This window comes from Camponotus vicinus, unplaced genomic scaffold (assembly GCF_025532165.1).
Source record: "Camponotus vicinus isolate PSW18456_S1 unplaced genomic scaffold, iyCamVici1.0 SCAF_3, whole genome shotgun sequence".
NCBI lineage: Eukaryota > Metazoa > Arthropoda > Insecta > Hymenoptera > Formicidae > Camponotus > Camponotus vicinus.
The window spans coordinates 5,288,517-5,307,094 of NW_028141967.1; the positions used below are offsets into that span (position 1 = coordinate 5,288,517).

General features: G+C 33.6%; 1 protein-coding gene across 1 annotated transcript in view; it reads right to left on the bottom strand.

Moving 5' to 3' along the window:
* The window catches only part of Syn1 (Syntrophin-like 1), a 266,090-nt gene that overhangs the window by 45,474 nt on the left and 202,038 nt on the right, over nt 1-18,578 (bottom strand). Inside the window, exon 5 of the mRNA XM_083092844.1 lies at nt 237-445. Coding sequence (XP_082948970.1) covers nt 237-445 — 209 coding nt within the window. The remainder of the gene's footprint in view (nt 1-236; nt 446-18,578) is intronic.

The window sequence follows — 18,578 nt, forward strand, 5'->3', positions numbered from 1 at the left end:
AGTTCGATCCAAAGATGGCAATGAATGTTTTATTTTTCGCATCATAAGGAAATTAAATGAGTATCTTTAGCGAGTCCGCTATTGTGAGCGAGATTGCTTCATTGAATTACGTCTCTTCTAGTGTCAGAATTATGAAGTGCTACTTGCAATTCTTGGCTGAATTATCGCGAGACATTATGTTGGAAGCTTGTCAGGCGTCATACTTTCTCCGACGAATGTTGGGAAGCTTTTCTCACCTGAAGACAATGTCTCCTCGCGAGCCAGCCGATGTGCTGAAGCTGCTGCGGATCCGGAAGTGCTGAGGCCAGTCGTAATGCTTTCAAGGTGAGAGCTGCCAACGCCGAGTGCAAAGCATTGAACCAGACATTCGCCTCGGCGCTGTCAGCGGCTCTCAACCAGCATTCGTGGACGCCGTCAGGCGAGTGTAGCTCGAGGATGCGGCCTTCTGTAACAGAGAGAAGAAAGGAACAAACGTGATAAAGTGACGTTCGATAAAATGGCGAAGATTGTTACGAGCATTTTATATACACAATCTCATCGCTTTAAAGTTTCTACAGATGTAAAGCAAACTGTGTGCTTGCTATCCCTCGAGTACCGTGTACCTTTATCTCTGAAAAACTTTCGGAACTTTAATTACCATAAAAATAATAGGGATAGCAAGCACACAGTTTGCTCTCGTGTTGCACCATCTTTTCCGTGTTTGGAGAAACTTATTATCAATCGAAAGCACTTGTTAGGAATCTGTTTCTCGTAATGTGTATCTAATTATCAAAATTAATTAGGAAAATTTCATTTCGGAGAAAGTAATTCAATCTGCAATCCTATTCTCCTTGAAAAAAATTTACAGGATTCAACAGTCCTATTACACTGAGAGCTGTCGAAAAGCATCCATTTCTTTTTCTATTTTTTTTTTTTTTTCGTAATCAGAGATTGGCTTCCGCCAACCTCGCATGGCAAAGGCGAGGCAAACGACGGCGCTAGAATTGAACTCGCCCGGCGTCTCGTTCCTGGTAGCTCTTATAAACCTTCTTTTCGTTAACACGAAAACTTTAATACGTCTGACATAAATCTCGCGGGATCGGTCACGAAGGCCCGGGAATAAGTTTATAACCCGTAGTATCCCCTGCTCTGGAGATTGTCTCGCTTCTCGACAGCCCGCATAATTCGTCTACGTAGACTGCGAACCTCGAGAGCCTCGCAATTTCCTGTTTGGCTTCTAGTTTCTAGATTTATTATGCTAATGCTAGACTCGTTTTTCAACGCCAATGATTGCGCAACTTGCTATCGATCTGTCGAATTATCCCTCGCGTGTTGAAATTTTTAGCGTTTTAAATTTGTCAGATTTATAAAAGCAGTTTGCACGTTTTACAAATATTTTTTTTCAGCGGTATTTTGTTTTATTAAAAAAAATAATTATACATCAAGTGACGCGACGATAAACTACACAAAAAGCGACTGCGCGACTCTCGGCAACTTGTATCATTTAATTTGACAAAATGTGACATTTTTCGAAATGTAACAGATGTGGCATTAATATTGACATATGTCACATGAGACTTAAACTGTTAATAAAATATAAATATGTCATTTAAAGTATTTCGGTTTGAAATTTTTCGATACGAAATGTCTTATCAAATTGTTTCAAACTCTAAAAAATTATCACCAAGGAAGAATCCGCAGGAATGAAAAAAAAGATGAAAAAAGATTGATAATGCATGAGATATGATTTTTCGAACTTTCGGATTGAGTGTTCTAGAAATTGAGCATTTATTTAATATAGCATTTTGCGACTATTGATCTTTATATTATTCCTATATTTATATTTGAAATTTAAATTTGTGCATTATATATAATCAATATTCTTTTATGTAATAAAACACTATAAAATATACCGTGTTTAAACCTTTTTTTTATTAAATATTGTAAATATTTTATTAAATATTTCAAATGTTTTTAAAAATAAAAGATATTTGATATGCAATATAACAGATGCATATAAGTAAATAAAATGGATCATAACAGACATAAACAGATGATATAACAGATGCATATAAGTAAATAAAATGGATCATTATCGTAAAAATAAAAAGATGGATCAACTAATGTTATACGTAATAAATAATAAATCAATTATAAAATATATCAGGTATATCGTTTATTGATCGTTTATTGAATCAATGAAAACATGTAAGCAATAAAATATTCTGCGTGAAATCATATTTCGTAAAAAATTAAATTTATGTGTAATAAATTCTATAGGACGATAACAAATCATATTGGTGCACGGTCTTGACGTTTGATTACACTGATTGAGATGCTCTATATGGTGTCTCTCACAGTCATTATCTACGAACAATTAGCGGCAGCAAACAACTGCAATAATCAATTGATTTCACAATTAAAGATTTATAAACATATCAAAATTATTTACTGAACTATAAATTTCATAAATAAAAATTAATTCATTCAAAGTAGGACTTGAAGCGCTAGAAGTTGAGAATTATTAATAATCTTGCAAAAATTTCTAGAGAATTATAGCTTTTTTATAAAAAGAATTATTAGTAAGATCTTTTTCAAAATTTATAAAATTATTTTATTAATCTGCTTATTATTATATGCATCATATAAAATTTTAAATGCGTACAATAATTTTTATTTTAATATTAATTATTTTTAGCGTTGCTACTTGAATCTTTTATTTGTCTATTATAGATCAACATAATAACCCTGACAATCTGGAAGAAGAAGGAGGCTTAGAGAAGGCATTCTACATCAGCAGAGCAATTTCAGAGTGAATATTATTATTATTTGTATATTAATTATTATAAATCGCGTATATGTATTAAATCAGTTCATTTATTTAAATAAAAGTGAGAAAAAGAAAAAAGACTTTTATATAAATCCTACGAAATTTTCTATTTAAAAAATAGTTTATTTAGAATTTATAAAATTATTTCATATTTATATATTTGCTTATTATTACGCATTTTTCCAAAAATATTAAAAATTGTTAAATACAATAATAATTTTTTGTAGTATATTAATTATTTTAAGCGCTGTTATATTTGTATGTTGCAAACAATGTAACTTCAATTAAAAGACAAATATGCATTAAATATTTACAAATGCAAATTATAACAAATTAAAGAAGTGTAGAAAAAAAGTTCAATTCTTTATCAATTCATCATTCTGTGAATTTATCAATTATTTATTTTATTTAATAAAGAACGCGCTAATAATTTTATTAACATTGTACATAACAATTTATTTATTATAACGCGCATCAATTTTATTTCAATATTTTATAATCCATCCATCTATGTAATGTGCATCAGAAAAATTTGCTTTGACTGATATAAATCTATCGATCAATTAAATCATGCATGTTTAAAGAAGTAAATGAATGATACCATAAAATGAAAATGTAATAAAAAATATTAAAGTATATTTAATTGATTTTGTTTTATTATAAAATTATAAATTTTGTTATAATTAAAATATTATATATTATACAAATTTCAATCAACCAATTTTGATTGATGAATTGAGATTATATTAGTTAAAGCAAAGTTATATTAAGACGACAAACAACCAATTAGCCAGCAAAAAACTTTTTTTTCCTCCTTGACTTTTGATAGAAGTCGAAGCTATTTTATTTCTGATTAAAAGTAGCCAGATTAAACAGCCGGAATTAATGAAATATTAATTGAATAAGTTTGATACTAATCTGAAGAATGATTTATCTAACCCAGATAGGCAACCAATATTGATCAAAAGAATGATACATATAATGGAAGAGTGCATATGTTTTCGCATTTTTACGTCCACAATGATACATAATCTACATAAAATAAACGCGTAAAATAAACGGATAAAATAAACTACTGAAATAAATGATAATATATAAAAAAATAAACGGAGACGCGAAAAACGAAACATAAAAACGCAATGCGTTCGTAAATTGTATTCTGATTAGAGAAAACCCGAGAAAATTGCGGTTTCCTGCTGGCTTAACCAACAAGTAAGGCGGCTGGGACTATTAAAATTTTTATTATTATATAAAATATTATAGGGCTTTTAAAATTTTAGAATATTGTAAACTTAAAAACGCAATAATTTAAAAACGCAACATTAAAATATAATTTCAAAAAGCACTATACAATTAAGATTTATATATGATGCTATATATCATTTTAGAATTTTCTTTTATCCATATTACGTATAAATTATATGTAATGTGAAAATGTTTAATTAATTTTATTATATTATAAATTACATTTTGCATTATAAATTATTTTACTAATTATGTTATGTAAATTATGTTATTATAAAAATTTTACATAATGTTAAATTTAAATTTAAATCCTCAGTAGCTAATTCTGATAATAAATTTAATAATAATGATATTAAAGAATAATTTTTTGAATTTTTTAAATTTCTAATTCACTTGAATCGAAATACTTATTAACCAATTTAAGCAACAAAAATGTTGCATTTTACTACTAATTTAAAATGAATTTTTTGCAAATTATTCGCAACGTTGAATATTTTTATCGAATTATTTGACAGTGACACAAATTTTATATATATCTATTGTGAATCTCTATTATATATAATCTATATATTGAAATTTATACTGTAATATTATAATAATTTCTAGTCTTTATTTTTATCTAAATAATATATCTATATATTGTGAATTATATTTATTACACGCGAAACTGAAAGAACGCATAGTGTACAATAGATACAATAATAAAATTTGTTAAAATAATATATTCTGTGGAAATACTCGCTCTTTATTTAAGTTTTTGTTTTAAAGTTATTCTAAAATTTAACAGTCTGTTTTTGATACCAAAATCAATAAATACAGAAAATTTTTGTTTCCATTTCGTGATCCCAATCATCTCGCCAATTATTTTAGTGTATGACATAAAAGTGATTGAATAACATGTGTAAAGATTTGATACTAACAATAAGCCAATAATTCAATATTAATGTTAGCTTCTCGTTCGCGAAGTTTAATCGCGAGTCGACATAATTATTGAAAAGTTTAGGATTTAATAAATCAATTTCATGAATTCCATGTTAGAATCAAATGTTTGCTAAACAAATTAATAAATTATATTAATAATATATTAATATATCGTATAAAGATACCACGTTTTTATCGCATTTTTTGCTAGAATACAATCGCTGTCTCGACAAAGGAGCCTTATCGTGTTAGGTAGACACTAACAAATACGTAGTTCGTACTGTCGAAACGATCTTTATTGCGGAGAGATCATTTCTCGTCGGTTCTTGTGAGATCCATCTACGATGTCTAGTTCGGTATCTCGTTGAAATTTAGAGGTTTCCGTTGCAGAGCTGGACTTAAATCCGGCTTTTCTTGACAATTCTTGGGAGCAATCATTTTAACAATGAATGAACGATGACCGATTTTTTAAAATCGTATCACGAAATCAATTAAATAATATATTTGAAAAAAAGTATTTCATTTTTTCTTTTGTTAAATGTTCTATTGTTATTATTATTATTGTTATTAATATTATTTTAATATTTGAACCTCCGCCTTTTTTAGCAAAAAATGTGGTTACGAACGAATATGTTTTATTAATTAATTATTGATCAATTTCATTTTAGGTATTTTTTGAGAAATTATTTTTAAAAGTGGACATCACCCTATTTCAAGTCATCAGTATAATTAATTCTTAGATATAATATTTTATATTATTATTACAGATATTCTATATATGCATATAATAAAATATATATGAAAATTGTGACACATTATTTGATAAATTTTTTAATATTATGTCATTAATGCACATAAATATGTAACATGAATATTCATTTATTTTCAATAAAGAGATATTTCTGAATAATAAAAGAACGTTTTCTCGAGCAAATGTTAATCTTGCGAATTGAAGATGATGACGATAATTGCCGTCGATTCATTGAAACGTTGAAATCAGTGTTATTGGGAACAGTTTGAAAAATTTAGGATTTATTCCATCCTGCAGCAGGATCCTCGCATTCGACGAGTCGCTTAATTTTTTTTTTTGAAGCAAAATGCATTTTCTACATTTGGTTTTTCTATCTATCGGATATTAATATGCCCTCCAACGGAATAATTTTGATGAATTGAATTTTTAATTTTCTGGTCTTTTTAAATCATTATCGTGTCAAATTAGCCATGAATGGAGATATTTTATGTTACATTTTATTTCAATTATTTGATCTAATATCAAAGCTTTATGTTTTTATATGTCGAATTTTCTTATAAAATCAAAATTTAGTCTAAACATAAAATACTAATCATTATAAATACTCTCTTTTAATTAAGAGATATAATTGATAAATATATCGATGCCTTTTTTCATCGCAGTTTGTTTGCATTGTGTAATTCTTAATAAGTTTTGTAGTTAATGATTTTAATAAATATCACATAATTAATGATCTTAACACTTTTAATGAATTTTATATTGTACGCATTTTAGAGATTTCACGATATCTGCTTATGTAATTACATATCATAAGATATTTTCTCTATTAATATATAAATATTATTATATTATATTTTTTATGTAATTTTATATATTTTATAAATTATATATTTTTTTTAATTCTATATTTTTATTGTATATTGTATATTATATGTATATAATATATTGTATATTTTTGAAGCCGAAGATAATCATACCATATTCTTCAGTGATTCAATCTGATCAGAAAATTTAACGGAATCGAACATTTATAAGAGAGATACTTTAATCTTCCAATGTAATTCGAAGAGGAAATCAATCTTTTTCTATACTCATAGAAATATATTGATATCTCTTTATTTACATAAAACAATATCCGTCGGCAAAATCATTTTACCGTATTTCTTCGAGCGAAAACAAGTAAAATTCTTCACGATATAACAAACAAAAATATTTTCTGAATAATGCTTACACAAATTTTTATTAGCGATAAACGTTTTTCTTGGATGAATTTTCGAATGCCTGTACGTCCCCGAAATCTTAAAAGCCGGGGGCGAGCTTTTGTCATTTCGAGTCCTTGAGTTCTCGCACGAACGAGTCCTAGAAAAGGTTTCGTCCCAGACGAAACTCGGATTTCCGTGCAAGCAAAGTAGGATTTTGAATTTTACACATGTATACAGGGTGTCCGATTCGTGAGGGACCAAACGAAAAGTGATGATAGATTGGGTCAAACTAAGAAGAAAAGTCCTCTACCATTTTGCAAAATTCGCAATAATTATTAAGTAATAAGCAAAAATGTCACATGAAGGTTACCTTTAATTTTTTAAATGGAACCCCCTATTTTTCATTATGTATTCTTACAGCTTATCTCGAGAGCTTTTCAAAACACTATATATAATAAAGTATTTCTTCATTGAGTACTTTTCGAGTTATGAGGCTTGAAATAATTTCTTAATTTTACATAAACCATAAAATATCTAGTAAAATATTCATTTTTCGATTATCTTACCTTAATACTTTTATATGCAAAATAATGAGAGGAATCAATTGATGTAAAAAAAAAACATAGTTGTTTTTAAGAAAAAATATGTAATTGTTAATTACAAATTACATATTTTTTTTTAAAAACAACTATGTTTTTTCTTTACACCAATTGATTCCTCTCATTGTTTTGTATATAAAAGTATTAAGGTAAGATAATCGAAAAATGAATATTTTACTAGATATTTTATGGTTTATATAAAATTAAGAAATTATTTCAAGCCTCATAACTCGAAAAGTACTCAATGAAGAAATACTTTATTATAGTGTTTTGGAAAGCTCTCGAGATAAGCTATAAGAATACATAATAAAAAATAGGGGGTTCCATTTAAAAAATTAAAGGTAACCTTCATGTGACATTTTTGCTTATTACTTAATAATTATTGCGAATTTTGCAAAATGGTAGAGGACTTTTCTTCTTAGTTTGACCCAATCTATCATCACTTTTCGTTTGGTCCCTCACGAATCGAACACCCTGTATATGAAATTACGTGAATTTTTCCCTCGCATTCTGTACAAGGAAATTCGATGAATCGAAACTGCAGCCATTGTTCCCTCTCCCATCCACCCCCACCCTCGGCTTAGATTCACGTAAAACTCATCGGCATTTCGCTCGGAAACGTATCCCGACGTGCTCTCTTTTCCGATTCCGCATTCTAATCTCTCCCCCTCCCCACCCTCCCCTCCCTCCCCTCACGTCCCTCCGACGAAACGGGAAACGGCGCGGAAACTTCCGGAAGCGGCAAACTCGCGTTACGTGTGCGCGCGAAAGGCGCGGCGGCCGCGTAAGAAAATATTGAATTTCCGATCAAAAGGAAATTACGCTCGAGTTAAAAGCCCCTTTATGTCACTCTCCGTCTCTACCCCGGCTCTCTCCTACCCTAAAAAGAGGCAAACGAGAACGAGACGAAACGTCGCGCTCCTGCGAAAGGGGACAGAAACATCGGGGAAACGTAGCGTGATGTCGAAATGATAGGATCACGTGATTAATGCTCCCTCTCTTTCGCCTGTTTTATTGTAAAAAGAAATTTAATCGATCGAGTACACTCCGCAGCTTTAATTCCGCGGCAGAAAATTGATATATCGCAATCTCCCCCAGGAGATATCGAATTACGCGTAGTATATGACTGACCATAATTACAGAATGCGTGAAATACTTGATGCACTAGGTTTATGCGGTCGAAACGATATATCTGTGAAACAAAATGCACGATTACCAGACTTTTTCGAAACATTTCGCGCGGTAACCTCGCGCGTCGGGGAGATTAAAAATTTGATTACGTCAGCTGAAATTATGCAAGCTTTACGTTCTCCAGGTATTAAAAGAAAAATACTCTTCGCCGCCGAGAGCTATTTTTAACGAGCAGAACTGCCGCGATGCTCGCCATCCGAACGTGTTAGTCACGTCCAAATAAATGCGAAGAGTCGCGGAAGAATATAATTTCAGATGCATTCTTGTGTGCGCACCCAGCAAACGCCAAGTAACATTTATATAATTCTTAGTTGTAATTTCCCACTCAACAATATAACTGTTACATGTTATGTATCACTGCTCAGCAAACACCAAATAACAATTATATAACTATTAGTTATAATTTCCCACTCAACGATATAACTGTTACATGTTATGTAACAGTTACATAACTGTTATATTGTTGAGTGGGAAATTATAACTAACAGTTATACAGGGTGTCCCATTTTAATGTCCCACCCCAAATAACTTTCTTATTTTTAATTTTAGAAAAAGATGTTTCAGGCAAAAGTTGTATGGTTTCAAGGGGGACATAAGGTGGTGTCATTAGTTTGACCTTGAATAGTTACTTGAAGGTCACGTGAAGGCCACTTTCAATTTTTTAAATGGAATCGCCTACTTTTTATTACATATTCTTGCAGCTCATCTCGAGAGCTTTCCAAAACACTATAATTAAGTTAGTTTTCATTAAGTACTTTCCAAGTTATGAGGCTTGAAATAATTTCTTAATTTTACATAAACCGTAAAATATCTTGTAAAATATTCTTTTTTCGATTATCTTACCATAATACTTTTATGTACAAAATAATGAGAGAAATCAATTGGTGTAAAGAAAACACATAATTGTTTCGAAAAAAAAAATGTAATTGTTAATTGCAAATTACATTTTTTCTTTCGAAACAATTATGTGTTTTCTTTACACCAATTGATTCCTCTCATTATTTTGTACATAAAAGTATTAAGGTAAGATAATCGAAAAATGAATATTTTACTAGATATTTTATGGTTTATGTAAAATTAAGAAATGATTTCAAGCCTCATAACTCGGAAAGTACTTAATGAAAACTAACTTAATTATAGTGTTTTGGAAAGCTCTCGAAATAAGCTACAAGAATATGCAATAGAAAGTAAGGGGTTTCGTTTAAAAAATTGAAGGTGACCTTTACGTGACCTTGAAGCAAATATTCAAGGTCAAACTAATGACACCACCTTATGTCCCCCTTGAAACCATACAACTTTTGTCTGAAACATCTTTTTCTAAAATTAAAAATAAGAAAGTTATTTGGGGTGGGACATTAAAATGGGGAACACCCTGTATAACTGTTATTTGGCGTTTGCTGGGCAGTGGTAATCGGCCATTCTTAAGGCAACGCTGCAGATTAAGACCGTGAAATCCGATTACGAGTACTATTCTTTCGCCAAAAATCCACCTACCATGATCCCGCTTCTTCGTCCCGTTTCGTATACATGAAGATATACGTGTACATGTGCACGATATAAGGTGGTTCATGAAAGATTGAGAGGAAAGTGTTTGCGAGTCTCCTCATGGCATCCAATTTTCATCCCGTTCGAAGGTTATGCGTTACGTGATTTAAAAGAAGTGAGCACCTATTTCGCGAATAATTTAACGGCCAGCGAAATTAACACGTATCTACGTACGTAGAACGTCGGCGAAACGTGCCTGCGCGTATTTTTCCCACGTTATTTTACGGAGGAAGAATTTCTTCGCGGTTTTCCGCATACGCGTGCTTTCTCGCCGGAACGCTCGAATCTCGTAAGATCTACGGAAAATCGCTTGATTCGCATCAACCTTCCCGCTGCGAAGGACCCTTATGGTCGTTAGAGGTGAGCAGGAAAGAGAGAACGTGGAAAAAGAGAGGAAGAAAAGTAGAATCGCACGGCGAAATGCGAAAGTAGTGAAAATGCGAGGGTAGTGAAAATGCGAAAATTCTCTTGCTTGCAAGCGAATTATCTCTCGTTTGAAATTTTCCGATTTAAAAAAAAAGTCCTAGCCATTATTTTATTCACAATCGAAAAATAATGAAAATAAAATTAATAATAAAATTAATAATGAAAAATAAAGTAAATAATAATGAATATTATGGAGTACAAATTTATAGAGAATAAAATAAATAGTAATAAATATTATGAATAGTAATAAAATAAATAGTAATAAATATTATGAATAAATGTGAATATTATAAATAAATATTAAAGAAGAAGAGAGAGAGAAAAAGAGAGAGAGAGAGAATGAAAGAGAAAGAGAACCGATGTCTAAAAATCTTTCGTATCATGCTATTTTATTCTAATAAGGTAAAATAAAAATAATAATAATGAAAATATCATAAAAAGAGGCAGAAAAGAGAAAGAAAGAGAGAGATGATGTCTGAAAACGCACTTTTCATACAATATTTTGTTTTCTCAATTACATTTTTCCGTCTATCAATCTTCTCGGCTCTTTCAATTTTTAAATTCCAAGATCTCCTCTTTGTACGAAAGTCTCTGATGTTATACAAACGCACTTCCGCCCACACGCCTGTAAAATTTGGCGCCGGAAGAGATCCTTTCGTCAAGACGAACTGCTTCTCGTCGGCGAACAAGATTGCCAGGATCCGCGAAAAATCTGCGAGGGTTTCTGATTCGTTCTAAAGAGCGAGGGAAAGGACGAGGGCAATAAAACGTCAAAGCGACAAAGGCGGCGAGAGGAGGTAGGGGTGGGTGCGGGGGCTGCGAGGGACAAGAGTTCGCGCGGTGGCTCAAAGGAAATCGAAATGCGCTCGCGTCATTTCGTTACCTCGCTCACCCTCCACCTCTCGCCCTCGCGTTTTTTCCTTCTTAACGGCGCGATTTCCCTCGAACGTAATTTTCCGGACATCCGATCGGCCGGATTTCGCTTTCGTTTCTTGTTTTGCGCTTCGTCTGCCGCGAGTCTACTTGTCAAGCTATTCTTGACAGGCAGAACGCAGGACGACGGCTTTATCATTTACGACAGAATTTTTTCCATCCCCTTTCAATCTTTAAAATCTATAAAATTCTAAAAATTTGATCCTTGAGGCTTTCGCGACGCGCGTGAATGTTGGGGTTGGCTTCTGGGGTTCGAGACGCAATAAATTCTTTATTCGATTCCAACGTTTCGTGAACACTTCAGTTGGCTTCATCAGGGAGGAACAACCTGATACGGAATCGAGTAAAGAATTTACGCGGCTCGAACCCGCGAAGCTGATGCTAGAAATTCCAAGAATCCTTGCGAACATCCCTTAAAATCACGAATAGGAAAAATCTTCATTGTATCAACATGTTTCGAATTAACGAGCGGAGCTTTTTTCTCGCAAAGTCTCGGGGGATACGCGGGATGAGAGACAATGGGAGCGATAATGCACGCTGATGCATGCTTTATTACTGTTCATTTGATTTCACGCGGCGTTAATAACATCGTGCCGCTTATAATATCGTAACGTCACGTGATACGAAGGTAATATGCGACCGTGCCCGGTTACATTCTATAACGTTCAATCAACGGAATCCTACGTACTTATTAACGGCATTATCGCGCAATGGCATCGTACCTATTAATTATATTACCGGGGCAAATAATTGTCAATGTAATCGCCGAGGGCGCGTCATAACACCCATGATGTTACAAATTCCTATCGCATACATTGCCGATGCACATCGTTCTCTTTATTCCGCCATATCCGCGTATATGATATCGACCTTAGCGAGAATTCTCGCCGGTTTATGTCCCGAAAATTACGCAACTCAAACGAATTTATACGCTATTTTAACGACCGTTGCAAATGAATCTCCAAAGAGATATATTTTGGAATATTAAAAAATGATATAAACTGCAAGTTTCTATAATTATACAGAGTGTTTTTTAATGTATTTTATTTTTTTTCCTGAAAACTACTGATTTTATGAAAAAAATGAAAGAAATAAGAAAGTTTTTAAATAAATCAAGCTTTTTAATGCATATTTTTAGATGATCATATTCCGGCCCATTAAAAAGTTTTAATAAAAAATTGAATAGGGGTTGCTAGTTTCATCCCCTTATAACAATACGGGAGGCTGAAAAAAATATTAATAAATAACCTTTTTACTAGTAGAAAATTTCATTTCTTTAACTTATTCCAAATTTGAGAAAAAAGTAAAAATCTAATTTTTACCCCCATTTTTGGAGGAGTGTAACTCCACAGGGAGGGATGTAGGAGTATATATTTATATGAAAAACCCCCCTTAATTTTCGATAAAGAATCATCCTCTAAAATTTTTCGCACGGCTTCACTTATTAAGAAACATCCTGTATAATTTATGGACAACAATATGAGGTGGGAAGGATGAAATCGTCCTTTTGAATTATTTTGTCTTTAGAAAATAACAGCCTTGATTTCGAGGGGTTGACCAAAATCTTATGTTTCTTTAAGGCTGATTTATATTTGAAATTTACACATTTTTTTAGAAAATTAGAAAATAAAAATTTAGAAAATAAGTGAGAATGTTGAATTCATTCAACTCGTTACCACAACGTCGGGATGTATTTTTTACGTCTCTCACTTCCGTGCATAGTCAACTCGTCAATAATTCACTTATCCGAGTCTAAGGGCGCAACTCCTTACTGGTTTTAACCAGAGCATCGATTCTCCCTAGAAAGAAAAGCAGATCTATCTGCTTTAAAGTTTGATGAGCCATCCGGAAACGGTAGGCTGAGAATGAAAGACGAAAACGAAGATGGCGTGCTCGAGCACGCTGTTCCGGGTCTCTTTATGCGCGCTTAATGCATTTTTGAAGGTTGGAATATCATAAAGACGAGGCCGTAATAAACTGTAGGACGGTGGCGCAAACTCGTCCCCTCACGTTCCTTCCTTCCTCCTCATCCCCTCCGACCCCTTCCCCTCGCCCGATAACCACCCCTGCCTCGTCCGACGTTCGCTTTCTCAGCGTCTCTATAGTGTCTACGTGCTGGGAGGATCCCGAAGACAAGGGGGCGGTCGCGAAGGGGGTGGCTGCTCGGCAGCGTTATAAAGGAGAGTATTCCAGAAGGGGGTTTTCGAGAGAGGGTGAGCGAGATGTTAACAGCCAGACAGCATTGTCGTCAAGCCACACCCGCGTTTTCTAATCAGAGGTACTCATTCTCTCCGCGAATCCTCATTCTGTTGATCCTCTCGACGCCCTGCCCCCTCCTCCCCTCCGGGGAATAAATAATCAAAAGTATTAAAATGCTCCCCGCGCAACACGCCTTCTTCTCCCAAATGGATTAAGAGGTAGACATTTATTTCACGGTACAAGCTTAGCAATTAAAGCATCTGTAAAAATATTAAACGACCATTTTTTTAATTATTATTAAGATCCTTTCGTTTACGCAAGAATGTTAATTATTTTCGCGCGATGATACGTATCCGCAGGTCCGTCCCGTGGAATTAATTCATCCCCCCGTTTCCGCAACGAAACACCTCGGAAATATTTCAACGGAACGCTCCTCGTATCTATAGCGTGAACGGAATAGGATCCTATAACGTGAATCAAGCCTAAAATCCTTACATCTTAACGCTCTCGCGTCGCAAACTATTTCCCCGGTGCGATTATTCATTAAGAGAGACAACGGCAGCGTATTACACCACCGTGTAATGCCAGGACGACACGACGGGAGCGAGTTACAGCGCGAATCCAGCCACGACGTCGACACCGGCTGGCGTTTCCTTCCCTCGCACGGTTGAGGAGCCGCGTCTTCGGGAAGGGCGGCATCTTCGGGGGCGAAACTGCGTCAGACAAGCTGCACGCGATTCTTCATGCCGTTTGCATTTAGGACGACACAAACGATCCCGGAAAGGCGGAATGACGACGACGACGACGACGACGACGACGACGACGACGACGACGACGACGAGAACGACGACCACGATGATCCGCTTCCCCAAGTTCCCGGCGCGGGAACAATCGGTCTGAACGGCAGAACTTAGATTGCGAGAGTAAGCTGATGTTACGGAAATTGAACTCTCGAAGAAGGATGCGTATCCTGAGGGCGCCGCGACCGTGTAATTGGCGCGTCGCGCGAATTCCTCGTTAATTAGAAAGGAACCGATAGTGTTTCGCAACAAATGGGGAATTAATTATGAAATAGAGTTTGTCGTCGCCGAATTCAATTGGCAAACTTTTAAGAACTATGGGGCACATTGGAGCAACGGACTTCATTATTATCCGGAGAATTATAAGCGGAATAATATATAATTTAATGCTATCGGGGTGACAGTGAAATCGTATATATTGTATATTATTATTAAAATCAATAACTAAAAAATTATTAGGGATACGCAAATGTCTAGGGAAAATTTGTGATTTGAGAAGAAATTAATTTTTTCAATAATTTATTATTAATATATCAAAAATTATTATATTATATTATTATATTATTATATTATTATTTTATTATATTATTATATTATTTTATTATATTATTATTATTTTAATATATCAAAAATTATATAACATTTGACATAATAATAATTATATAATTATTATATAATTATTTTTTTTATTATATCAAATGTTATATAATTTTAATAATAATTAATACGAATAAATAATTCTGTAATGTCACTAAATTCCTTTATCAATCCACTCACATTGAAATATCAGCGATCTGACCGAATAGGAGTACGAAAGTCTTAAAAGGATTAAAGCAATTCCTTTCCCAATAAGCCTAAGCAGAAGTTTGCTCAATCCTCGTTGGCAACGGTCGTTTCTGGTAAATCTTCTCGCCTCCCTGGCGATGATTACGTCGTTTAATTTGAATAGTCCCGAGTAATTAAGGGGATTACCGGCACACTTGACAGAAAAGATTCCAAGTACGTTGCAAACAGCGGAACCTTTACTTCCGATTTTGAATCGCGCAACTTTTCCGCCAAAGCGTTCTAAAACCCCTCCCTGCACAAATGTTCCAATCCCTTACCCTTTTAAAAGATTTAAGAAGTTTTTTAGTTCCCCCTCCTTTTTCTCCCACGTTCTTTCCTCCCTCCTATTTCAATTTATTTTTTTTCGAAATATTTTACATAATCTTGTTGAAAGTATAATTACAAATTATATAATCATTCAAATTTAAAAAAAATGGATTATCAATTTTTAAAAAAATCAGAATCGTAGAAAACAAATTAATATTTTAAATTGTAAACCCTTCTTTATATCTATTTAAGTCACTCTTTTCTTAGATACGATTTCTTAATATTTTTATTAGAGATAAAACGCAGTCTTTTGATTTTAGCTGCAACTTGGCAACCTCAAACTTGGCAAGACGCGTCTTTTTTCAGTGGATTAATTCCGTGGGTAACGTTGATAATTTCGTGACTCGCTCGACGAAAATGCGCATTAACATAACTCCGCAGATCTCTGCTACACCGTGAAATGCATTCGCGATCCAGCAAACCGCACGGAGAGTCTGCCTTGTACTCGCGATCTCTCCTTACCTTACTTAATTCGCTCTCCCTCTCTCTCTCCCTCTCTCTCTCTCTCTCTCTCTCTCTTTCTCTCCACGAGCCACTCAAAAACTTTCTAATTAATCCAAGTTGATAAAATAATAAAGCTATATTGATGCGCGGTGTTGATCGTCGGAGGATACCTGGCGATGCCTTTGATGATGAGGGGAGGAAAGGGAAGGACCCGCCGAGGTAATTAATTTTACGCTGTTTCCTCCGCCCCTCGACAACATCTTCCAATAGAGACTGCTTTTATGGATGATGCAGCCACCGGGATTAACCGCAAGATGCAAGAAGAGATAACGCGATCGCAGAAATGAAGAATCAGATTAGATGTCCGCGAAAATTGCCTATTTCACGTAAAGAAAAGTCTATTGTAGGGAATATTGAAAAGTTTATTTATCCTAAACTGAAATTACAAACGAGCTACGATAACCAAGATAAACCAGAACCCGAATTTTCAAAATATACAGCAGGTGGCACGATTCGTGCGTTTAATATTTCAGCTGCGCTAAATTTTCAATTAATTGTGGCATTTTCGGCGAATATTATCGAACCTATAACTATATACATGACTTCGATACCAGTTTAGATAAGATAATAGTAGAAAATTCTTTTATTAGGGAGAAAAAGAGAAGAAGAAAATTAAAAGATTCGGGAAAATTTTATGCATTATGTTTCTTGATATAGCATTATTACTGGATCTCTTAAACGTTCTCAATCTTAATCTGATTAATCATGCTTGGTCAAAAATTTTGAAATAGTCCATTAATAAATATATATAATTAATAATATAATTAATATAATAATATAATTAATAAATAGTATTAATTAAAAAAAATAAATAATTAAAAAAATAAATGATAAATAATATTAAATAATATTGATTAACAAAAAATGTATTAGTACGTGAATAAAGATTATATTAAAGAGATATCTCGAGTAAATATTGGTTTACGATTTCAAGCTCTTCTACGAAAATTTTTAAGGATGGATGGACCCTCTTGTGATTTATTATACGTTTATTTGTATCATAATTATAATTATTCATGTACTCTCGCAAAATACACTAATTAATTAATTTATTTATTTCTGTATCCGTCTAAAACCTCGCTACAGTAACATTACAAAGAACTACAATATAAAATACTCGTATACAACGTATATAAAATAAAATACGGTGCGTTGCAAAATACGAGGAGTAAGAACGAGCGGCGCTGGAGAAAAGGGACAAAACGCGTGCGAAAGCAGGAAAAAGGTGGAGGCGCGCGGGCGGGTTGACCGGCGGGACGGGAAACAGTAAAAATTTGCATCACAATCGCGGATAGAAATAATTACGCGAGAAGCGGGCGCGGCAAATGGAAGGAGTGTCGCAGATGCGAATGCGGATGTAAGAAGGAGCGGGAAAACCCAAGTGCAAGGGAGAGAGAGAGAGAGAGAAATGGGAAAACGAGACTAACCGGAAACGAGACTAGAAATTCAGATACACACCGAGGAGTGGGAAGGAAAAAAAGGACAGCGAGAATTCAAAAGAGGAGAAGCCGAATCCCTCCTGTTTACATAGGGTAGGGGAAAAGAATGAGAGAGGACGGGGGAAGAGGGAGAGAGAAGATTCGGAATATCGCATGGCGGAAGTGGACTTCCCGACGTTGCAACAGCAAAATAAATAACTGTCGTCCGACGCGAATAAATCAAACAAAAGGATAGAAGATAAAATGCAGGCTGGTCCGTAGAAAGATTTGTAATTTAGAGTGATTACTGATTTATATTAATTAATCTATGTTTTTTTTTACATGTATATTAATAATATGTAATATCCTCTTGAGAGGCAAGACATCCTGTACAAAATCGTATATGTATATCTATGGGATTTGCGTCATGTTTTCTCAGTGGTCAAAGGAAAAGCAGAAGAGTTCGCATCTTTTGTAGCTGTTTGATCTGCGGAACTTCAAGCGATTTTTCGGATTGAGGAGACATTGGCTAAATCAAGCCTGGACAGCGCTTTGGCAGACGTTGCTGTTGACCATGTTCGACCATGTGCTTTTATGACAGCTTTCGAATCCTTACGTGATCTGCTTTTCGAAAGCAAGCATTTTCTTGATCCATCTTGAATTATTCTCAAGAGAGTTTGTGCTTTTAGATACAGTCAAAGATCGATATCGAACTCCCTATGTTTAATATTTTACTAGATAATGTTAAATATTTATTTATTGCGCTATTTGTTTATTATTTATCTATTACAGCTATTTTATATAAAATATTTTATATAGAATATTTGTTAATTAATGTTAGAGATCATCAGAAAAAATATAATTAAATATAATTACACTTAAT